Genomic DNA, 25,744 nt, shown 5'->3' with positions numbered 1-25,744 from the left:
CCAAGGCCATGATGTGTGGGGTCAGCTGCACTCTTTGCATAGCATGTGGCTGAATGTAGGAATAAAATCCCAAGGCATCTGAACAACATGGAGGTCTCTTCAGTTCCGACTGACAGGGCAGCATGCCCTGTATGATGGAATTTATGACTGGGCTTATTTAAAAAGGAGAGGCAGGAGACTTAAATAGCAATACACTTGCAAGGCCATTTAGCAAGTATTTCCATCCCTGCTTGTTTTAATGGGAGATTGTACTGAATTATAAACCTCCAGATTATTCCTGTAGGTAAACTATTTCTTAGTTGAGGGAGCCAATGGGAGATGTAATATTAAGCAAATACAGATGAGGTTGAGGGAACCTCTGTGAACACAGCATTGCTGAGACAAAATTGTAAGTAAGTAGACACACAGATCTAACAGATCATCATCAACAAAACAACAAAAGCACATTTTAAGTATACACTGGTGTGTGTGTGTGTGTATGTGTGTGTGTGTGTGTATTTTCATGTTTCATCAAACTTGGACATAAAAGTTGCACACATATTTACCAGAAGGCCTCCATGTCTATACCTCACAGAGACACTTGCTCATCCAGTGTTTCCCGCAACACCATTTTCCCTGGCTAAATAAGAAGCTGGCAGGATCCCAGGAGCAGAGGTTCAGGGAAGGCAGGCACTCTTGAAAGCTTCCCTTTTCAGCAAAGCTAGTTAGTCTTAGAGGAGGAGGAGGAGTCATGCCATTTGTGGGGGAAAATGAGCGCATCTGGAGATCATCGTGTTAAGTAAATTAGGTCATCTCACAAACATACTGCATTTTTTTCACCCTTTGTGGCATTTCAATTTTATACAAAGAAACAGAATCATGTGCTTGTGCACTGGAATGTCTAAGGAGGACAAAGGTAGCAGCTGGGAGGGGGGAGAGGGTACGCACATTAAACAATGGATACTTGTACAAAAGCATTAATTAAAAAGACTTCACAAGAATACAAGATAAGGAAAAGTAAGGGTTGACAGGATAGCTCAGTGGGTAATACTTGTGACCGAGTGTGACAACCTGATCAGTATGTCTCTCCAATCCATGCTCTGGAAGAAGAGAAGTGATACCTGCAAGGTGGACCCTATCTCTACCCGAAGACTCACTCACTCGCATACTAATAAAATACACAAATGTAATAAATTAAAAGTCAGATAACCCTTAAGACAAGTAATTAAGATCAATCTAAAGCAAGTTTTAAGAGTCTAAAAATTTCTGTAAAAGGAACTCATCTTGAAAGCTAAGTCATTAATTGTAGCAGTTTATCTGCGGCAGAAATACAGCAATATATACTAGTTCAAGGCACACATAAATCCAGTAGCACAGGCATTTAAGAAACAGCGCTTGAGAAACAGAGACATGCATGCCAGCTTGGTCTATACTGTGAATTCCAGGACAACCAGAGCTTTAGAGAGTGAGCCTGTCCCAAAAACAGACGAAAACAAACAAATCCAAACCAACCAACCAACCAACCAACAAAAAATAAATAAATAAAAATAACAAACAAACAACTTATTTCTTTGGTGTAACCATCTAAAAACAAACCCAAACTTTAATGGGGTTTAATTCACATGTGAAATAAAGCCACAGTTTCTAAATCACTCTTGATGTCCTTTCTCCAGTGGGCAGAGAAGAAAGTGTGTTCTGTTCAGTGCGTGCCACCACGTTCTTTGCTTGATGTTGGGATGTGCTGGATACATAGTACCCAGCACCCTCGCCAGCCCCTCCCCCACCCTCTGACGAACCCTAGCATCCATTCCAGGATGCGGTCTACTGGACCCATTAACGGTCGTCTACTTTAGAATAATCTTTACTTGACACTGTAATGCCAGCAATATGTTTTTATTCCTATTATTTCCCAAGGCTAGGCTGTGGGAAGGCAATACATAGAAATGCCACCAAGGATGTAGACTGGACTGTTCTAGGAAGCTAGCAGAGATTAAGGGGGAAAAAAGGCATAAAATACCACAATGACTCTGCTGAAAAACAGAATCAGATTTATTTTTTCTTTTTTCTTTTTCAGTTAAAAATATCAGGCTGAGAAAAAAAATGAAAGGATTGTGGCTGGGGATACAGCTTAGTAGAAAGGCATGTGTCTAGTGGGTGTATGGCCCTAAGTTTGATCCCCAGTTCAACAAAGAATAAACTTCTAAACCAAACTGCTTAAGAACAGCAATTTAACCACTCGTGGCATCCTCCTCCGACTTGCAGAGCGTGGATTTGACAGCAATGGTCAATACAACTCTTGTCCCTGATGCCCGGGCTAAAGGCTTTTCTTTCCTAAGCTTTCACTGAGAGCCCTCATGTCGTGTTCAGTGCGCTAACACGGCAGCAATAACAGCGCTGCTTCTGTATACAGACTGCCTTCCAAACAAACTGCTGCCAAGACGTGGGTTCTCAATAGAAACCTTCCCTGTTGTCAGAAGGATCCTGTGGGCTCCGCCCAGACCTAGAGCCTGACAGCAGAACATTCTGGAGGAGACCCACATCACCTACCAGAAAAAGCTTTGGCTTTGTGCAGTTGGCACAGGCTCAAAGAGAGGGACCCAGAGGGGTGGGCAGGGGATACCCCGTGCTTCTTAAGGGCCTAAGCGTCTCTGACACAGGCATTACCACCCTCATCAATTACCAACCTGTTGCTATTGGGGCCACCTGTGTTTGCTTTGTGTTAGGCTTCATGCTAAATGCTATAGTTATGCACACACAATACATGATTACACACACATATGTAGTCATCATGCCATTAATATATTAAAATACAAACCACAATTATATATTACATAGTTATATTCATATATAATACAATTATATAATACATATTCTTTTTTTTTATGCTTCTGGGTCTTTTTTTTCCGATGCATTTTTATTTTATTCGATATATTTTTTATTTACATTTCAAATGATTTCCCCTTTTCTGGTCCCTATAATACATATTCTTATGTGATCCTTATTGTAATACTATACACTAAGTATTCTTTTCAAAATTTGTTTATTTATTTAAGACCCAATCTTTTTATGTAGTTCTGGCTGTCCTGGAACTCATTCTATAGACCAGCCTGACCTCAAACCCACAGAGATCCACCCGCCTTTGTCCCGAGTGCTGAGAATTAAAAGGCATGAGCTAATATGCTTAGCTATAAAAGTAAAAATGACATTTTTACTTTCTACATGTGACAATGAATGTATAGACACATGGTAGCTTCACTAGAGTCTCATAGGCAAGACCTGAACCGAGCCCACCTATGGCAGAAGCAAGCAAGTGGTGGACCCGATATAAGCTCCCAGCTACTGCCTCAGCGCCGTCCCTGCCTGCTGCCGTGCTCCCCACCACAGCGGTCATGGAACTATGAGTCCCAAATTAACCATTTCCTTTTAAGTTGCCTTGGTCATAGTGTTTTGTCATGGTACTAGAACTGTAAGACAGAGTGTTTACCTTCCCGTTTATTGTATTGCCCTGAGCCCCAACCCCATTCTTTCAGATAAAGCAGCATCCACTATTGGCCCAAGCTTAGCTGAGCCAGACCTGTGTAAGGAGCAGTCCCTGGGAAAGCACAGCAGAAAACAGAAAAGCAAGCCGGCTGCCAGTGCGGACAGAACGCCCTGCTTTGGGTCACAGGTCTCTGGACTTCCAACCAGGCCACTTAGTAGTGTAACGAAAAGTTTACTTTTACCAATGGAAACCCTACCTGCGTTGTTTGGAAATTTTAAACATCTAATCAATGCAAAAACAGGTTCAACAACATCTCCCATATACCCCGCCCCTTGAAATCCACTTTCCAGAAGTTTCTTCTTTAGGAATATTTCAAACATTTAAGAGCATGTCTCACCCTCCCAAGGATGTATATCCCATTTTTATGTATGCTAAAGTATATTAGTTTAAAAAAACATTTAGGTCATTTGCTGGACTGGGGATTTTCCCAATGGTTAGTATACTTGTTTGCTGTATTCCAGCATTCCCAAGGGAAAACAATCTTTTTTTTTTTTTTTTTTTTTTTTTGTCTTTTCTCCTGCTGTTTGGGACATCCCTTTCCACTTGTCTTAACACACCATTATATATGTTTCTCAGCTAGGTGGACACAGTCATGGTCCCAGAACCAATCACCTTTCAGAAGAGGGTTGGGGAAGCAGCCACAGGAGGCCTGAGTCATGTTAGCTATAATTTTGCTGTCTGTTTTGGTGTTGGTATCCACAGTATATGCTATAGCTATACACACACACACACACACACACACACACACACACACACACACACACAAGAATCAGAACACAGTGCTGGAGAGATGGCGCAGCAGTGCAGCAGTTATAAGTGTTGTCTTCCAGGACAAGAGTTGTGTTCCCAGCATACACACCAGGCAGCACCTTGCTGCTCTAGTTCCAGAAGGATCCAACACCTCTGATCTCCAAGTACAACTGCATTCATGTACTCATATCCACATAATTAAAAATAAATCTCTTAAAAACCCACACATACCTATATTTATAATGCCATTCATATGTTGAGATATATAAGCACATTTATTTATATATTTCAATATTCCGGCTTAACTGTCATTGTACTATTTCAGGGAAGGTATTATTCTCATTTTACACGTGTGAAAATAAGCATATGGAGATGTGGCAGCTGAGGCCACAGAGCCAGGATCTGAGTGGTGCCTGCCTGTCTCCTAAGCAAGCAACTTTCTCTCTCAATGCTGTTATTTCGCTGTCTGCCACAGACACAGTTATTTAACTCCTAGTTCATTATCTCAGAACTCGTGATGACGGCGAAATGATTCCAGAGCTATTATGGGAATTAAATGAGAGAAGCTTAGCGAGAGCCGCCAGGCCTGCAAACAGGAGATGCTCAGTGCACATCTCCAACCTGTGCTCTAACCACCGTGCCTCCCCTGCACCAGAGGAGGAGTGTATCCAGGGAGCTACTGTTCCTTCCAGCCTGGTTTGTACCTGAGCATGTGGAGGACAACGATGGCCACTGTAGCAGGTGACATCACTTCCATTCTTGAGTGCTAGGTCCTACAAGCCTCAACACTCAGTCCATTGTCTAACTAAGAGCAGTAAGTCTTCCTGAGACCCCCTCTCAGTTTAAGTCCAGACATAAATAACATCTCTGCTCTTCAAGAGGACTCCAGGTGAGTCCCCTCCCATGTCTAGAGCAGAGCATTGCCTGTACCATGCTGACCCCCTCACCCATCTGCTCAACCACCTCTTCCTTCTCCTTTGGGCGTGGCTCCTGTTCTATCTCCATGGCAACTTCTCTTAAGATTCTGGAGGATAGTATCTCAACCCTCATCCCCTCCTGCTCTCCCTCCACTCCGTAAGAAAGTTCCTGATCTCAGTGAGTTCATGACCATCTTGACCATAAAGACAGAGAACTTTCAAATAGCATCATGTGCCCTCTGCAACCTGTTCCACCTGCCCTCACCAGATGCTGGACACTGCATGGGAACAGAAGATATATACAGGAAATGCCCAAGGAACTGTACTCTGGATAAGAATTCACCTACAACCGAGTTTTCAGTAGAGGAGAAGCAGCAATCCCCTTTGGATCTGGATTTTTTTCTGTTTGATACCAGGAAAGCAACCTTGTTTCATTTTCATTCATTGATATAAGAAACTCATGAAATTTATGAAAAATGGATCAAAAGTCTTCCCTTTTCCAAACTTAACTCAAAAAATATAACTAAAACCTACCCTGAGTTTCTGGGATTTTGTATAGAACAAAACCTCCTGGTAGTGCTGAGCGCAGTCTGGGTCCACGTCTCTGATATTAGCGGTGGGCAGCAGCAAGGTGTCTAAAGTCTTCAGAGGGTTCCCTTCATCGATGGCTTCATTAATGTATCTGATAACTACCATTCCTGCAGAGAGAAGAGCAAGTGTTCTGAGTCATAGCACAATACCCACTCTTCCCCTCACGTTACAGGCTACAAAGAGCTGAAGGTGAGGTGGTGCAGCTGGAGGTAAGAGGTGAATGCAGAGAATCAATTGCTTGGCTATACATGAATGATGTGCAATATATTCCAATACCAGATCCATGTCAGTAGGAAAGTAATGCACATTTAGGAGCAATTTCAGAAGCATGGCACACATAATCTGAGAACTAGGAAACAGTTCAGTGGCAACCAAAACACAGGGGAAGGCATCTCATGGCTGTAGATTTAAGACAATGTTGTAAAGGTAGAGCTACTCCTCCAGGGGGCTGTGGGGAACTGGGAGGAGAGGTTGTGGTAGGGCTGTATTGTGAAACAGAATTAAAGAAAGAAAAAGAAAAAAAGAGAAATACTCTTCAAATTGATAAATTGATAAATTGATAAATTGACATACAGTTCCAGGGAAACTCCTATAAAACAAAACAAAACAAAACAAAAACCCTGGAGCCTTTCACAAAACAGAATGTGATAACCCAACCCCAGGATGCACATAAAACACAAGGAGTGCAAACCACCAATGCAGTCCTGAAAGAGGAAAATGCTGGTGGACTTTCCCCATTTCAAAACCCATTACAAAGCTACAGCGACTAATTCTGCAGAGCGCTGGTGTGAGGAAAGCCACACAGACGTGCAAAACCGAACCAGGAACCCAGAAACAGTCCTTCTGCTTTGCTCAACTGCTTTTTTCTGACAAGGGTGCCAAAACAATTGAATGGGCAGAAATCGTCTCTAAAGACTGTCGCTATAGAGAAACTGGTGCTGGGTCAATCATATACCCACTGTGTGTGAACATACTTGGACCTATATATTAAATGATGTATATAAGTGAATTTAAAATAGAACCCAGGCCTAAACATAAAGACCCAAACTAAAAGTTAGAAAACTCTTAGAAGAAAACATAGGGCTATATCTTAGGGACATCAGGCTGAGTAATTACTTTTTAAACTATGGTATCAAAAGCACAAAAAAGAAAGAACAAAGCATATGGGATTTTGTCAAAATCAGACCTTCTGTGCTTGAAAGTTCTCTATCAAAGAAAATGAAAGGGCAGTTTAAAGACCAGAGCAAACTACAGTTATTTATATCCAACATGACTAGTGTGCTGTATTTATAAAGAGCTCCTATAATTCAACAATTAAAGAATGGTAACATCAATTTAAAATGGGTACAGGATTTAACTGCACATTTATTTAGTGCCGATACACAGATTCAGTCAGTATAGGACACATATATGCTCAGTATATTAGTAATTAGGAAGACGCAAGCCGAGTCACAGCCTGATGATGGCCTTCTGTAACCACTAGGATGGCAGTAACAAAAGAGGCTCATCCGTAAGTGTTGGCGATGCTAGAGAGAAAAAGGAACCGGTACACACTCTCGGTGAGGATGGGAAATGGAGTATACACATTGGAGGACAATTCGGCAGGCCCTCAAAATCCTGAACATAAAATCCCCACGTATCTAGCCACTCTGCCTATAAACACCCAATTGAAAACCCAGTTCCACACAGAATCTTGAAGGTTTATTGCAGCATTATCTATAATGGCTAAAAACCAGAAACCCAAATTTATAGCAAATAATGAATGGACAAACAAATGTATTTCTATACACTAGAATATTTTTTGATCTAGAAAGGATTATAAAAATACACCAATACACTGTGAATGAGTCCTGAAAACATACTAAGTTAAAAAAGAAAGCCAGACAAAAGAGGCCACATGCACTTTTAAAAAAAGTATGCATGTGGGTGTTTTGCCTGCATATATGTCTGTGTACCACATGTGTGCCTGGTGCCTCTGAAGGCCAGAAGTCAACACTGGAGAACCTGGACTGGGAGTTAAAGAGGGCCGTGAGCTGCCTTGTGGGTGAGGTGCTGGGAATCCAGCGGGGACTTATCCAGGGCAGGAGCCAGTCTACTGAGCCATCTCTCCAGCCTCACCTCTAAAAGGCAAATATTATGGCTATATATTTATATTTTAACAAATGTGTGTTTTTAGAAGAGGCATACTTTTACATATGAACAGCAAGAAGGGACCTATTTTAGTATGATTATAATTTAGACAATAGCCCAAGACAGTAGGCGAGGGGAGCGATGGATAAGACCCAGATAAATCTAATGCACATGTTCAGAAATGAAAATGCAAAGCCAGAGAGTTTTGGACATGCATTCTACTCTTTGTACTTATTTTACTTCTCTGGCTGCTAAAGGGTCTTAAAACAAACAGCTAAAAATCAAGCCCTTTTCTATAATAGTAAGAAAAATTGAATGGATGATCACACAACTCGAAACTGTTCAGTGGAATTGTGGGTAGAGATGGATGTGTTCACTTTTGGAGTTGTGCAACATGGCATCCATTAGCCACGTGTGACTACAGAGCAATTAGCACGAGGCTATCACAAGTGAAGAACACACTCTGTAGACCAGGCTGGCCTCGAACTCAGAATCCCACCTGCCACTGCCTCCCAAGTGCTAGGACTAAAGGCGTGTGCCACCACTGCCCAGCAATATAAGTTTTCTTAGCTGTAATTATTTTAAATAGTCACATTAGGGCTGGGAAACAGCCAGGCTCCATAGAGATAAGGGCATATTTGTAGGACAGCTTTAAGGCTCAAATATAGATCATGTATTTCTTACATTATTTACCTAATAGTAGGCATTATTAGCCTTGAACCCTGGGGGGGGTGAAGGGGGGAGGCAGACCTGTAGTTAACATCTAATATATCGAGATATCTCAGAACACAGACTGTATAAGGGCTTAGAATAAAAAGAGAAGCTGTGCAATGCAGTCTGAAAACTTTATGCAGCTTGGAGAAAAAATGGATCTGTTTGAAGAAGGCCTCTTCTCGTCACTATCATATTATGGGAAAAAAAAATCCAGCTCCCAGTAAGAGAGACACAGCACTGGATAGATACGTGCACATACATGTACTAATACATGCACACTAACAGGGTAGGGGTGACTTCCTCCTCCCGTGTCAGTGAACATGACCAGGTAGAGAAACTAAACGCCAAGGAGCAGGAAGTCAGGAAACACGCTGTAATGGCCAAACGTTCTCACTGCGTGTATTATTTTTCATGAAAAATGATCCCAAGACCCTTAACAAATATAAGCCATAAAAACCCAAACACCTCCATGTTTTAAAAAACATACCTCTATTTTGGCATTCAAATGAGGCAAACAGTTTTCTAATGGTTGGCCTTACACTGCTCTAGGAATGAAGAGACTTAGTTCTGAGGGAAAAGAGTTATCAAAAACTCTTAAGAGACCATTCCAGGTTACAAGACTTAAGTGTGTTTGAAGTTCATAAAATCAACTCTATTTCTTTAACATTCAAATTAAATGAGTTTCAAATATGAGGTGAGCCGTGGAAATGTCTACCGTTCACAACCCCTCCTACTTATTCAGGAGACATCGGATCATTCACTGGATACCCTTGTGGTCAGGCTGTTCTAAATACCTTCAAACACCCCATCCAAACATGATCTTAGCGGCACCAAGTGGGAGAAAGGAGAGTTCACACACCCCCAGGGCTGGTCACCTGGAAAGGCTTGCATTCCAGCTGACTGGATGGAAACCACCTGCTTAAGTTCTTGAGAGTGTATCTAATGACACAAGCTGCTGAGGTCATAGTAAATGATGTCACAGGAGCTGAGGAGCCTACCCAGAAGCCCCTTGGGCACACCTGCCTCACTCTGTTTATACATGTACAAGGTAAATTTCACATGAATAAAGATGGCTGGACCTTGGCCCATGACCTCCTTCTTTTAATATAAACATGGTGCTGTGACGTTCCACTCCCGTGACAGCAGGCATTCTTGGAAAGCATGAAGTAATAATCTATAAGGAATGACACTTTGCCAAATTTTAAAAGCAACCATCTCAAATATGAAAACTTTCTTGTTGAGGCTATATGGGTAAAACACTATCCTTCTGTGGTTTTGTCGTGAAACATGAGGTTTTCAGGAAGACGTCAGTGGAACATCATGGTCCGGAAACACATTTAGCAGCTTGTTATCGGATCTACCTTCCCTTTAGCACGTCTCAGCTGCAGGCCCAGGGTGGGCCTCGAGTCAGACATGGGAGTGGAACTTTGGCCAGCAGGCCAGGACCCTTTCCTTTCACAATTCCCGTGAAAATTCTCAGCTCTTTCAGCTGGCTTAATTACTGTATTGTGTGACTCTCACTTAGTTATCACAAGGCATGAAAAAGAACAAGAAAGCAACTATGAGAGTGGAGAACAAATAGGTCTGTAGGTTAAGAGAATACCCATGTCATGGAAACAGAGCAGGAGACCAGGGGAGCAGGAGAGGGACTAGCTGTGTGTGTGTGTGTGTGTGTGTGTGTGTGCCATGGGCATCAATAAGAGCGAAGCACATCAATGAAAATGTCATAGTGAAATCCATTTCTTAGTATGCAAACCAAAACTTAAAATTTAGCTTTGTAAGATATCCCTTTAACCTATGATATTAAACACAATACTTCAGATATTCTAAACAAAAACAGGTGATGAAGATAGGGAAGTGCTAGACGAATGCAAAAGGGCGGGGCACGGAGGAGGGCAGAGAGGAGAAGCAACAAAAAGGTTTGACTAATGACAGGAGGAAGGTGTACTGGCTGGTTTGTGTGTCAACTTGACACAGGCTGGAGTTGTCACAGAGAAAGGAGCCTCCCTTGAGGAAATGACCCCATGAGATCCCGCTGTAATGCATTTTCTCAATCAGTGATCAAGCGGGGAGGGCCTACTGTGGGTGGTGCCATCTCTGGGCTGGTAGTCCTGGGTTCTGTAAGAAAGCTGAGCAAGCCAGGGGAAGCAAGCCAGTAAGCAATATCCCTCCATGGCCTCTGCATCAGCTCCTGCTTCCTGACCTGCTTGAGTTCCAGTCCTGACTTCCTTTGGTGATGAACAGCAATGTGGAAGTGTAAGCTGAATAAACACTTTCCTCCCCAACTTGCTTCCTGGTCATGATGTTTTGTGCGGGAATAGAAACCCTAAGACAGAAGGCTATTATTTTATATGTTGACTTTTAAAATTAAGATATTTTTAAATACCTCATTATGACATCAGGAAAAAGAAAAAAAAACAAAGTACATGTAAGTTAAATACTGTATATTAAATTTCCCAAGTGTTAGGAAGGGGACAGTATTTGAAATACCCTCCCCCCCACTCCCCCACCCCCTGTGACAAGCACATGCCCTTCATGACAAGATGCTGATGGACTGTAGGAATGGCTGTAACAGTCAAAAGACTTTAGTTACAAATCATTTCTGCTTGCAAAAGGCCATTGTCTCTTCAAGGCATTCAAAGACTTGGTTCGGTCCCAGCAAAGCAGAGGCTGAGAAGGGCGCGCCTCCCCTCAGTCATTGTGAAGGATAAGGATGACAAGTGTCTCCGTGGACAGAGAACAAACTTACCCCTGGGTAGGCAGTACATCCCCAAAACAGACCCAGAGAAGTTAGAAAACACAGATGGAACCTAAAAATGTGCTTTGCCTTCCAAAAGAAATCCTACTCAGTGGGGGCACTAGGTTCCACCCCAGAGTGGCAGGAACCTCAGGGTGTAGATGTGGGAGTCCAAAAACAGGGCGACAGGACAGAGGGCCAGGGACCACTTTCTGTGGTAAAACACATACTCACAGATATCCATGCACACACAGAGCAGTGACTCCCACCACCTTCCGCCCCAGGATGCTGAACATCTGCTTAAATCACTGCTTCCCTCTGGAGTAGCATCTGGCAGGAGCTCCAAGCTCCCAAGCCAACACATTAGACAAGCTACTCAAGGTGCCTAATTGCAAAGTTTTTACACAGCTCAAGGACAGGAAATACAGAGAGCCAAGCTGTCCCAAAAGAAGCTTAGATGTACACAGGACACGGGAAGAGCAGAATCATGACAATGTCCAGTAAATTCACATCCACCGCACACCATGAAAGCAATGCACATTTTCAGTGGGATGGAGTTCAAGGGGGAAAAAATCCCTTGCAATGCCAAAATGCAAACTTGGCAAGGTGCCCCCAGGAAACAGCCACGATTAGCTGATTGGAAGAATCACGTACGAGTCTACTATTCCAGAGTTGGATGCAGCATTAGGGGACCAGTTCTCACACCCCAGAAAAGCTCAGCAGAACAAGAGTTTAAGGCTAGCGGGAGAAGTGCTGGGTCCATCTGCAAGCTAGAGGAAGACAAAGCTGTTCAGGCACTAAAAGCCATCACTACCCTGACTTGTAAACAACTAGATTTGAGACAGACTGTAGGAGACTGGAAATGGTATTTACATTTTAAACACAAATGACTTATTTAGATGTTTCCCTGAATACTGAGATATAGAGAAATGAACCTACAAATGTACTAAAGTACACTGGGGTCACCAAGTCAGAGTGGTATTGATGTGTGATAATTATTGCATTGCCTATAAATACATTCCATAACATCTAATTAAAAACTAGTTGAAGCTGAGTCATGCATGGGCGCAGGCCTGGGGAAGGGAGGCGGGAGGGCCTTGAATCTGAAGCCAGCTTGGACAATATAGTGGGATCTTGATCATAAAAAAAATAAAAATAAAAAAGAAATGAAGGAAGGAAGAGGGTAAAGGTGGGTGACAGAAGAAGGAAGGAGGGAAGGAAGCCTTCATGTGCTAGAACGGAGGTCAGTGACTTGATTGGTTCTAACAAGTCAACACGCTTGGCTTGCTTTTATGTTGGAAAAGACAACCTGAGGTCTGAACCCGTTCATTCATGCTGCAGAAGACCCAGCTTGTGTGTAAGCCACAGGCAGAGAAGAAGGAAGCAAGCTGACGTCAGGCTACAGGCTCCTGTCCATCATCTTAGAAACAACAAATTATCATGATATTTGACCATATGGTCAGATATATTCCAAATTTTCATTCTTAGGGTTGAAAAGTATGTCAAAGTTCAGAAAATGTGCAAACGAAAGGCAAAATATAAAGATGAAGTCTTCTTTAAAATGTAACTATGGAGGTGCTTTTTAGGTTAAAAAATGTAGGAATTCGATTAATTTAGTTTTCTATCTTTCATGTATTTTGGTATATGCTTTGCACAAAACTATTATAATAATTGAGAGTTAACTGGATGCTCCCATGAGCAAACTCTTAGATCTCTCGTCTAGAGAATACGATGCCCACACACACTCTTCTCCAAGTTCTTTACAGAAGAAAAATGTTCCATACTTACGGTCATTTTCTTCTTGAATCTGGTCATTAATCATATCAATACAATTCTGAATTTCATTCCAGCTTAAGGTATCTTGCCCTTGGGATAATGCTTCTTGCTTAACAGAGAGTAGTTCGTCTGCATAACTGGAAGAGAAACAGTAATGCCTCAGGTCAGACTTCTCCTCCTCCTGTCCTGCCTCTCAAGTTTTACCCAGGGGCCAAGTGGAGATGTTGCAATCAGCCTGGCAGAAGTGAAGATCTTTCTAAAGAAATACTTTGTGTCTCAGTCTATTAGAATGTTCAAATGATGGAGCCCAAAGGAAAGAGAATTCATTCTGGGAGAAGGAAAGTGTACCAGGCAGAAGGAGAACGTATCTCTTGGAAAGAGACTAACAACTTGTCAGACTACTTACAGGATGAGACTCAAGCCAGCCAGTGCTGCGTCACTGGTGGGTGGAGCCACACCTTTCCTGAAACTGCTTACATGTGCATTTACTTGGCTCTCTAAACTTTGATTTCACTTCAAGACCCCTAGATGGATGTGGGGGATTTTCGAATCTCTTTGTGGTCACGGTGAATAAGTCTTCTTTTCTGTTCTCCACTTTTAATTTGGATCTTTTAATTGACTTATTGAGGGCAGGTTGTCAGGCCTGACTTAGGACACAGGTTATGACCCCCATTGTTCAATAACAATGTTCTGAGGTTAGACAAAGAGTAGACAAGCGCGTAAAATTATCTTGCACAGCTCTGACATATCAGAATGTTAGATTGACTTTTATAGCATAGATTTTTTTAATCAAGTTTTATTTTATCTTAAAATTATCTTTGTGCATGGGTCTCTGTGTGCACATGCCAGTGTCAAGGGAGGCCATGGGCACTGGACTGCCCTGGTATCAGAGTGATAGGCAGTTATGAGCTGCTTAATGTGGGTGCTGAGAACTGAACTGGGCCCTCTGTGACAACAGTATGCAGTCGTAAGGCTAAGCATCTTTCCAGCTCCACTGTCCAGCACAGACCAAGAATGAAGTCACGTGAGGAGAATTCTGAGTGTTTGTGAGAAAACTCTTAAGAAACCAAGACAACAGTCTTGTGACCTCAGTTTCTTCAAATAACCAAAATTGTTCCTTCCAGGTAAGGTAGATAAGAGTGAGTTTACTTTAGATTATTAATTACAACTGGATATTGTTATTTGTTTATATCCCACCATGGGAAAACATGTTTTGACACATGCAGATTGTCCTTGTAATTGTATACACTTGCAATCACAAGACCTTTACTCAGGCGACCTCTCTTAACCCGAAGAGTATAAACTGTCTGATGCTCTCAATAAAGTTGGCTATAGCATGACACTCTAGTCTGCCTCAGGTCCCACGGCCCCTAGAGCAGCAAATACCCCACTGCTAGTGATTTTTTAATTTAAAGTACTTTTTAAAAAATGTTTATGAAACATTTACTGTAATCAAAGCTCCTCACAACCTGATCACATATCTAATCCAAGCAAAATGAAATCCTCAACTACACGAAATGGCTTTCCTTTTCTCTTCCCTTCAAAATTCTGGAATTGAACCCAAATCCTTGAGTATCCTAGCAAGAATTCAGCCACTGAGTTATACCCCAAGACCTCTTTTAATGTTTAGACAGGGTCTCACGTTGCCTTGCTAGCTTCAAACTTGGTATGCAGGCCCAGGTAGCCTGTGACTTTACTACTCCTGCCCAGACTGCCTGAGTAGCTGAGATTAGCAGCATATCACACCCAACAAGCCCACTTAAAGATCAAACGCCATGAATATACACGTCCAAAGACCTTGATGGACAACTCAGATATCTGTGACATGATTTCTCAGCATCAAAATGCAGGAGTCGAGCTAGAATAATCTAAATTCATCTATTACCTGTCCATTTCTGATTAGTTTTTATTTTAAATCCAGGGAAATTTTTACCATCTATTACCATGAAACGCCCAATGTTTTTAAGAGTCAGTTTTACCATTGAAAATTATACAGTCAATGTGAACCAGTTGGCCAAATGTAAAGAAACTCAGGAATTTGTACTGTTTCATCTTTTGTTACTAGGGAAATAAAAAGCAATCTTTCAGGTACATGATTCACCTGTGGCTTTTGACTGTAGCCCTTGACGCCTGTTAGCAGAGGAAGTTAAAAAGAATACTCCAATGAGCCTAAGTCTGTCTCCCTGCAGGTAACAAAACTCCCCAAAGTTCTTTAAGCTTCCTGGTGACACTGAGGTGTCTTTTATACAATGTAACTTAAAAAAATGTTCTTCAAAACAGGAAGCAGTGATGATAAATGATGATGGATACCATTAAAGACCAACCCAAAGCAGGGCCGAGACTGGCCAATGATTTTGCCTTACAAAGTCACAAAGAAGTTATGTTACCAACATCTAACGAGTAGCAGAGAAGACACTACCAGCATGGACCAATGGCGATCTGTACTGGTCAGCCATTCTTTAAGAATGTATGAAGCCTCCCTGGGCCTCTTAGGGACTTAATAAAAATGCAAGCGATGGCTCTGTAGGAATCCTTAAGGGTTGGAATAGACAACACCCACGATGCCTTTAGAAATGTGTACCAGTGAGCCTAAGTTGGAAAAGTTGTACGGAGAAGCCCATAGGATTCCACAGCCCCTCAGGTGAAGGCCCTTTAGGACGAAGGCACTACTGTAGTGAAATTAGGGAGGAGGCGAGGTAGCCTCCATCTCCACAAGCATGCCGAATGGGAAAAAGACACAAATTCAAAAAGGTCTAAAAGGAGAGCCTAAAAACGCCCAGGAAAGTAGAGGTGACCTCAAAGAACAGGCTGGCAGGGGTCAAAGGGCAAGTGGGAAGGATTAACAGGTGAAGTCCCTTCCCTGGACAGGCACAGGCCTCATTACTGAGTCCTCAAAGCAGTTCTGCACAAGTGCAGAGAGGCTCTGCTACTTTACTTTGCTTATTTTTGTCTTTACAGAAGAAGAAGAAAAAGATTTGGGTACAGGAGGCCAAGCAGATAATTTTGGCTCCAAGGCCATGTTCTCGAGTCACTGGCTCCCAGAAGAGGCGACCTGGCTGGAGTGAGGCGCATAAAGATAGAACAAAAGCATCCTCTACAGTAGGCAAGTGCTGGTACTGTGCTTGGTGAAGGTGCCAAGTTCCTGATGCCGAAAGGAGCGAGCATAGAGACAGAGAGGCCAGCAGGTCCAGTGCTGTTAGTGCCAGCCTGGCTGAAGCATACAGTGCCCATAGAAGTCCAAACCATGATGCCACCTGGTCAAGGACCAGAGGCTCCACTATGACTATGCACTGAATAAGCCTGTTCTTTATACTGTTGTTGTTGGTTTTGTGTATGTGCGTGTGTTTGTGTGCACATGCATGTGTGCAAGAGTGTGTGTAATTGTATATATTGTATACACACTCATATATATACATATATATGCATGTGTGTATATATATATATATATATATATATATATATATATATATATATATATAGGTTTTTTTCGAGACAGGGTTTCTCTGTGTAGCCGTTGGCTATCCTGGAACTCACTCTGTAGACCAGGCTGGCCTCGAACTCAGAAATCCACCTGCCTCTGCCTCCCAAGTGCTGGGATTAAAGGTGTGTGCCACCACCGCCCGGCTATAATTTTTTTCACATTGAAAAAGAATCTCATGTAGCCCAGGCTAGCCTCAAACTTGCTATATAGTCAAGGAGAATTCTAAACTCATCTTCCTGCCTCCGTGCCCTCAATGTTGGAATTTCAGGCGTGTGCCACTATGCCAGGCTTACCCCTGTTCTTAAGTTTTATTTTATCATGGACTTGGCTCATGCAGGCAATATGGCTGTCAAATGGAGTGAGTCCATTTCCTCAAGTGATATTTGTAGATCGGTAGGGGGCAATTTTGATGAACAGAGTGGATGGCTAGAGCGGATGGAGAAGCACTGTCAGCGAGAGGGCAGGTGGCCTGGTATGTGTGACAACTATTTTGCCAAGAGTCACTGTAAGATGTAAACCTTCTCCAAGGAGCAAGCTACTGTCCCTCACACTCTAGCATCAACAGGGCTCAGAGTCTGGTTAGAGTAGTGTGCCTGGCCACCAGAGTGACTGGTGATTGACAGGAACGGAGGGAGGAGTCACTGCCTGGGAAATACCCACTGGGGGCTGTGTGAGAGCAGGTGGGTTTGTTCAAGGAGAGCAGGAGGAGGGATTTCTTCAGGAAGACTAAAAATGCAACTCCACTGTCCTCTGCTTCTTTACCGCCATTTTGTACATGCTCAAGTTTTGGGACAGCATTTCCTCAGAGTCGAAGAACTCTCTTTCAGTTTCCTTTACAAAGGTGCTTGATACAGCTTTAGCTATCCACCTGGAACATTGCAGCCAGTTTAGAATCACGGGCTAAATTTTCTGTCAAGATCTGGGTAGACAGCTCCCCCTGGTGGTCACAGCAATTCAGGGGTCACTCATCTCTTTCCCTTTGTTCTATCTAATCTTGAATTCCAGGGCTGAGTGCTTTGTATGTGTGCTCAGAACCCAGAAGCAAAAAGAAAAGATAGATCTCTCATTTGTCTTTTAATTCCAGCCTTAGTACTCTCTCTGGATCTGCTGCAGTGGCACACATGACGAGTAAATGCACTTATCTAGGAACCCCAAAGAAAAGTTCTCAAATTGAGGCATGACCCTTGGTGCTTACAAGGCTCTTGTAAGATCGTTGGGCTTTTGTTGGCCCAACAATCAGAGGAGAGAGTTTGGGGCCCCACTTAAGGTCCATAATCTTATAAGTTTCCTTGTGGAGAGAATGGATACATTGTATATATAGCTACTTCTAACTTTCCTAAAGAAGCCAGAAGGAAGGTGTATTTTCTTCTTCGTTTTTTAAAAATTAAATTTCATTTTTTTTACTTATTCACTTTACATCACACTCACTGTTCCCCTCCTAGTCACCCCCTCCCACAATTCTCCCCGCCTCCTCTGAGTGGGTGGGCCCTCCTGGGTATCCCCCCTCCCTGCCTTGGCACTTTAGGTCTCTGGGAGGGTGGGCGCTTCCTCTCCCACTGAGGCCACACAAGGCACCTCAGCTAGTAGAACACATTCCACGTACAGGGGACAGCTTTGGGGATAACCCCCACTCCAGTTGTTCGGGACCCACATGAAGACCAAGGTGCACATCTGGTACATCTGTCCAGGGAGGTCTAGGTTCAGCCTGTGCCTGGTCTTTGGTTGGTGGCTCAGACTCTGAGCGCCTCAAGGGTCCAGGTTACTTGACTTTTGGTGGTCTTCTTGTGAAGTTTCTATCCCCCTCGGGGCCGCAACCCTTCCCTTATTCAGGAAGGTGTATTTTCAGCAGCTCCTCTAGGTATTAGCTTAGGATAGAGTCAGTTGTTAATACAAGATGATAATTTTGTCCCTAGGAAAGGATGATAAAGAAAGTCTCTTATGGCAGAGTGGACCATTCTTGAGAAAATGCAAGCAGCTTACGTAGACTTTTCCAATAAGCGAGGTATTAATGAGGGCGGGGAATCAGGCACGTTTTTGTTTGTTTGTTTGTTTTCACCCTGAAAGAGCGTTTGGGAAGTGCTCCTTACCGGTCCACGTGGGCCTCGTCCAGATTGTTGAAGCCGATGGTGGGGCTTCGGAGTTGGTTCTGCACAGCCACGAGGTCACTGCGCTCCAGGGCCTGGTTTAGCAGAGCAACGGCAGACAACATTTCCACGGCAATCAGGAGCTCCTCGTGGGCCAGGTAGTTCTGTGGGCAAACGCAGGGCCGAGTGAGCTGCCAGCGTCGCATGCGCTGCACATATGTATATGCTTTGGACATGGGATGCATGTGACACTGAGCGTGCCCACCTGCTCTTCTTTGGCTTTCAGGAAAGCCGGGTAAGTGGCTCCTCGGCTCCCTGAGATTACTGTTTTGGGGGCTGTGTTGTGTATAACCTACAGTTACAATGTCACAAATCTCTGCATCCTGTGGTGCCGGCTGCCTACCAGGCTCCACACGACCTGGTAATTAAGCCACTGCTTAGACAAAACGGGCTGAGAAGTCCAGTTAAGAACTCAGTACAGCTAATGACTGGAAACCCGGCCCAGGGAAGAAGAGCTTTACCTAAATGTTATAAACCTAGAAAACCAAATACGATCCTTAAGCTGAGGAAGTTGATTTTAACCTCCCAAAGCTAATTTGGGTGTTATAAATTGGGTGGAAACTTTAAAATGTGTTATAAGGTTTAGATATTTCATGCAATTTAAGGTAAAGCTATTTTTTTTTTTTTGGTAAAACAAGGAAAAGCCTCCAAATTTGCATATTCATGAATCGATTTGGAGTATTCATAATGTGTTAGCTTTCAGAGCATCTTTTTCTTTCAGTACTTTCTTCCATTTGATCATTTTATATCATTTTAATCAGTTTCAAGAAAGATAGTTCTTTCCTTATATCAAAGGGAGGCAACTTAAAAAGAATTACTTTAAAAACTGGATATACAACAGTGTATTTAGAATATTATGTATGCCAAGTATATTCATATTAACATACACATTATAGCTTTCTGGATCACCCCAGAAAATCTTAAAACAAACTGATTTCAGCATGATAAAGCACTGTTCTGTGTTTTATAGTAGACAGGAAACTGTAGCAACCACAGGAGCATTTTATCTAAAATGACACAGATTGACTATAAATTTGTCCCACGACGCTATTGTAAGACTGACTACGAGTTCACAGCAGTGCTTCAGTACTTCCTCTCCCTCCTAATGCACCTGTCACACCTGTCCCATAGGTTAAGACAACAGGACAAGACAGCAGGAAGAGAAGACTTGGCTGCTGTGTGGATGGCACTGACCCAAGGCAGAGCTAGACTTGGGGGTCTGAACTTCAAATCTAGGAGAAGCGGGAGGGGAGAGAAAGGACCTAAGTGTGATGCTTAAAAAAATCTGGTTTTTCTTTTACTACAAAGTACGTATTTCTATGTAGAAAATGTGTGTGGAAAGTGAGGGAGGTCTTGAAAAATAAGAATAAACCAACGAATCCTCTAATTCAGGGACTTGAGAGGGGGCTCAGCAGCTAAGAATTCTTTCTGCTCTTCTAGAGGACCTGAGTTCAAATCTCAGAACTGCTAGGAAACTTATAACTCCAGCTCCAGGTTAACACCTTAGGCCTCTATGGGCAGGCACTCTCACACACACACACACACATACACACACACACACACACACACACACATTTTTTTTTTTAAAGTTCTATAACCCAAACCTTTTAGGCTATAATTGCTTGTTTCTAATCCACTAAGATATACAGGTGTTATTCACTTTAACTGACTTTTAAAAAAATTATATGATGTGTACTCCCTCATCATTTTCATTTACAAACATTGTTTATTTTATGAGTTCTCCATTCATGGTTTTGTGAGCTGGGTGCTCATACCCTTGGTCTCCTTTCTTTGGTAGACTTTGTGTGTGTGTGTATGTGTGTATGTATGCACACACACAGGGTAACAGGGTTTCTCTGTGTATCCCTGGCTGTCTTGGAACTCTCTCTGTAGACCAGGCTGACCTCGAACTCACTGAGATCTGCCTGCCTCTGCCTCCCGAGTGCAGGAACTGAAGGTGTGCACTGCCACACCTGGTTCTAGTTCTAATTTTTAAGATACAGTCAATATTTTTCTATATTTCATTAAAAGCTTAATTAAAAATATTTAATAAAGCTAGGCCCAATGGGATACTCCTTTATCCAGCACCTGGGGAGCAGAGTCAGGGGGATTTCTGTCAGTTCCAGGCCACTTGGTGTATATAGCTAGTTTCAGAGCCAGCCAAGGTGACATGCAGAGACCTTGTCTTAAAACAACAAAAGGATTAGAAACTTTACTTATTTATTTTATGTGTGTGTCTGTATGTATGCATGTGGCTTGCATGTATGTCTGTGTACCACATGCATGCCTCCTGCCAGAGGAGACTATCTGATACCTAGACTGGAGTTACAGGCGGCTGTGAGCCACCGTTTGGGTGCTGGGAACTGAACCTGCTTCTCTGAAAGAGCAGCCTGTGTTCTTAACTGCTGCGCCATCTCTCCAGTCCAGAACTCTGAGTTTTAAAAATTTTAAATTATCTTTATATTTAACTTTCAATTTTATTTTTTGGGGGGAGGGGAGTGATGTTAGGGACTGAACATGGCTTCATTCAAGCCAGGCAATCGTCTAACCTAGAGGAAATTATCCTGAGATATTACTGTGAATTAATACCTTCCGATCATCTGGTAAGCACTTCAAAGGACCCCGTACCCAATAACCCTCGTCCTATCTGCACCACTAGCTCTTCTCCCTACGAAATGCTTGCCCTTGCTCTGGTGCATTTCATTTTGCCCCTCTCTGCTCCTCACAGACTTTGAGTAAAACATTCTGGTATACAATTTATATGAGAATGACTGTTTAATGCTTTTAACATTCTTTTTTGTTGTTGTTGTTGTTTTTGTTTTTTTGGATTTGGTTTTTTCAAGACAGGGTTTCTCTGTATAGCCCTGGCTGTCCTGGAACTCACTCTGTAGACCAGGCTGGCCTCGAACTCAGAAATCCACCTGCCTCTGCCTCCCAGAGTGCTGGGATTACAGGCGTGTGTCACCATCGCCCGGCACTTTTAACATTCTAAGGGTCATAAATTCACACACACACACAAAAACAAAGCCATGGTACTAATTAATGCTGTTAGCTACAGATTTCTAGAAATGCTAACTTAAAGCACATTCCAATATGATCATAATTATTCCACATTATTTTTATATATGTATCTCTGTATGGGCCTGTGTGTGAACAAGTGTCTACAAGCGCCCTTCAATTGGAGGCCTGAGGCATCGCGTCTCTCTAAAGTGAGGATCCAGGCTATGGGTCGCCTGACGTGGGTGCTTAGAACGGACTTGGGTCCCTGCGAGAGCCCCTTCTGAGCCCCTTCTCAGCCCAAAGACACACACAGAGAAAACGGAAACAGCCTGTTCGCCAGCCTGTCTGCGCACACTACCCCTGGATCTGCCAGTCCTCACCATTTTCCTCTTGGCCTAAAAGCAAGAGTTAAAAGGAAACTGAACCCTGGGACTGGCACCAGGGGCCTCTGAGGCTGGGTCTGTGTACCAGCTGGGGACCCTGCACCCCAACCCTGACTCCCCCTCCTCACCGATGCGTTCTGCTTCTGGAGATTGAAGAGTTCGTTTTGATACAGGGCAGCAGCAAAGGGGTGGACAGCCGGCAGCTGTGCTTCCGGTTTCTTCAGGGCAAGCAGTGTGTTCTCGGGGTCACCTTCCTGAAGGACGGCATTGATGTGGTCCACAGCAGCCAGCCCTAGGGGGGAGGGGGCACGCTAAGTGAGAACGTATGCTTTCTCTCCACTGGAGCGTCCCTGGAACTTTCTACTGAGAATATCACTTAATAGCAGGAAACATGACTAATGTCACCCCTACTCCCAAAATTTACACTACACTCTATGGATCAAAGGAGCCATAGAGCCCAAATGTTTTTCTTTTATTCTTAAAATTCACTCGGCAAAGGAAAGAATTCCAAAAAGGCTTGAGACTGTGCTATGTCCTGCTTCATCAGGAGTCTGAAGTGGTCCAGTTGCATGTGGGAATTCCTGGGGTGACCCTGAGGGGCCTTTTTCTTTACCTCTGAGAACTTTTTAGATGCAGGTCTGTATGACTGGGTAGTAAATAATTTTATAAGTATATTCCAGAAAATCGTGTCCTTAAAGTGCCCATAGAACTATTTTTCCTTGGGATTAGAGAGATGGCTCAGGGCTTAGGAACCTTTGCTGTCCTTCCAGAGGGACTGGGCTTGGTTTCATTCATACGGGGGCTAACAACCATCTACAACACTAGTTCCAGGGGAGCTATTGTCTTCTGACCTCTGTGAACACCAGACAAGCCATGTGGTATATGCACATACACACAGGAAAACACATACATAAATAAAATCTAAATTATAAAAAAATCATATTGTTTTCCGACTTTTTTCAAATCCACCAAAGTTGTCTTTTTTGCATTCTGCATTTAACATAACTCCTGGTCCTAATGTTGACAGAATATACCATATAGGAGGCCTGTGACAGACTTGGAAGCAAAGGACTTCAGTCCAAACACAACTGAAGTCTCTGAGAGGGGGCATTGACCTATGCACCAAAGCATCTACTAAGGCCACTAACTGGCCACTGTGATTATAAGGGCCTCAGCATTAATGTAATAACCCTCAAGGTTGGGATGAGCTTGTAGATGTTCCTATACTTGCAGATTTTTAAGTGTCCCAGTAGCCCACTGTCACATGGTTGTCTACACGACTTTCAGTTTCACTAGACTACAACTTTTCTAGAAGAGATGAAAATTTCAGAAGACCCAGGCCACCAAACAAGACAGAACCCTTACCAATTTCAGCTTGTGCTGATGGTTCAAATCACCCATTGCCTGATATTATAAAATGGAATTGAAAATATATCTGATTTGGTAAAATCTATGGTTAGGAAGTTAGGTCACTGGGTATCAAGTAGTTATTTATAGAGAATTTTATTAAACACACAAAAGAGAAGGCTGGCTTAAGTTATAAGCATTTCCAAGTCTATGGGACCATCTCCTCTCAAAGCCTATGGAGCTCAGATATCTCGTCGGCAGTATTAATTTCTCCCTGCAATTCAGCCAAAGATAATGAAAATCCCAACCTTCACAAGTAGCAGGAAGAAAGCCCTGAAGCTTCATGTATCATCACCCACGTGCTCAGTTTCTTTTTAATTGTAGAATTCACTTTGAGCTGAATTCTCCAGCTCAGATGTGGGGCCAGACACCGACATGAATTAATCTGCAGTGGCATCCTTGGTACCTGCAGGTCTAGACTAACAACATAGGCTCGGACTGCTCGGTCAGGCCGAGTGTTTGTTTGAGTGCCCAAAGCAGTAAGGAACATTCCCAGCCCATCTCGGCAGTGAGTGACACAGAAGGCAGCTTTCTGATTGCTCTGCTTGGCAGGGGCTCCAGTTTCAAACTCAGTGGAAGTTCATGTGATCTGTTAAATGGGTCTAGGGATCTTTCATGTCTTAAGAGTTTGGGGGAAATATGGCTATGTGTATTAATGTAGGGAGAATAAATATCAAATAGAGTTGCTTACAGCCTCTTCTAATGTTCAGATAAAGATAACTTTCAACAGAGGGAGGAAAAGTCTAATGATTGACGGATCTAAATTCACATCTGATCATTTTTAACTACCTGAGTTTTCTGGGGTTTTTTTTGGTTTGTTTGTTTGTTTGTTTGTTTGTTTGTTTTTTACAGTTGAAACAGCCTAGAGTCACCCGAGAAGGGATTCTCATCTGAAGGAATGCCCAGATAAGACTGTACTGTAAGCATGATTACCAGGGACTCTCTTGACTATTATCGATAGAGGGGGGTCTAGCCCACATTTGGGGGTGACGTTCCTTGGTCCTGTACCAGAAAGCAAGCTAAGCTTTCTAAGTACAAGCCTTCAACTGAGCTAGCAAGCAGGACTTCTCCATGGCTATGCTGCTAGTGCAGGCTAGCCAGTCTTATGTCAGCTTGACACACAAATCTGAAAAGAGGAAACCTCAATTAAGAAAATGTCCATAAGATTCAGCTGTAAGGAATTTTCTTAATTAGTGATTTAGGGGGGAGATTGTGGCCCGCGGTGGGTGGTGCCATCCCTGAGCTGCTTGTCCTGGGTTCCCTGAGAAAGCAGGCTGAGCAAGCCAGTAAGCAGCATCCCTCCACAGCCTCTGCACCAGCTCCTGCCTCCAGGTTCCTGCCCTGCTTGAGTTCCTGTCTTGATCGTGACTTCCTTCAATGACCAGCAATATGGAAGTGTAAGTCAAATAAACAGTTTCCTCCCCAGCTAGCGTTTTGGTCACAGTGTTCTTATGCAACAATAAAAACCCTGACATGGTAGATTCCCACTTTGACTCCCCATGGTGATGAACCGTGACCTGTAAGGATGAGTCGGATGAATCCTTTCCTTCTGTAAGTTGCATTTGGTCAGAGTGTTTTACCACAGAGCAAAAAAGAAACTAGAACACAAGTCACCCAACTGAATAGGGTGTAGAAGAATTGAACTATGTAACCGCCATATACACAGGCTCCGGAGCATAGACCCAAACTTGTCACGTCACTTAATTTTTGCCCCCTAGTAGTCTCATTTGGTTGCAGTAAAGCTATATAAGCTGGGGTAAAAAGAAAATAAAAAGAAAAAAGAAAAAAAAGAAAAAACCCTATAAACTAAAGCCTGTGAATGGATAAAAAGCAGGACTTGTTAGTAATACCATATCTTGTAAAATTTCATTGGGACACATTCACACAGTCAAGAGCAAGGAACCACCTTCATTAAACTGTGATCTTTTGCTAAGTAACAGTGTCAGTCCTATGAGGGACAGAAGTGTTGACAGACTTATTACATAAGGCAGTTTTACAAGTTCTGAGTGGGGAGTTTTGTAGATTCTAGCAAGGGAAGCTTAGACCATATAGAAATATCTCTTCCCAGCAGATGCTTGTTACTTACTGTTGACTGTATTGATGGTGCTCTGAATTTCCGCCTGTGTCAGCAGCTCCTCATACGCATCTCTCTCTTCCTCAGAAATACAGCTGTTCTGCAAAACAAAATCTCCAC

The 25,744-nt window shown here is 42.9% G+C and overlaps 1 protein-coding gene across 1 annotated transcript in view; it reads right to left on the bottom strand.

Annotated features, from left to right (window-relative positions):
- Iqgap2 (IQ motif containing GTPase activating protein 2) overlaps window positions 1–25,744 on the bottom strand; it is a 276,532-nt gene that overhangs the window by 82,704 nt on the left and 168,084 nt on the right. Inside the window, exons 9-13 of the mRNA XM_052159382.1 lie at window positions 25,637–25,724; window positions 22,272–22,435; window positions 18,704–18,864; window positions 13,148–13,272; window positions 5,722–5,885 (exon numbers count right to left, since the gene is read on the bottom strand). Coding sequence (XP_052015342.1) covers window positions 5,722–5,885; window positions 13,148–13,272; window positions 18,704–18,864; window positions 22,272–22,435; window positions 25,637–25,724 — 702 coding nt within the window. The remainder of the gene's footprint in view (window positions 1–5,721; window positions 5,886–13,147; window positions 13,273–18,703; window positions 18,865–22,271; window positions 22,436–25,636; window positions 25,725–25,744) is intronic.

The sequence above is a fragment of the Apodemus sylvaticus genome, chromosome 16 (assembly GCF_947179515.1).
Source record: "Apodemus sylvaticus chromosome 16, mApoSyl1.1, whole genome shotgun sequence".
NCBI classification, from domain to species: Eukaryota; Metazoa; Chordata; class Mammalia; order Rodentia; family Muridae; genus Apodemus; species Apodemus sylvaticus.
The sequence above is the reverse complement of the archived record's forward strand: the minus strand, read 5'-3'. Positions and strand labels throughout refer to the sequence as shown.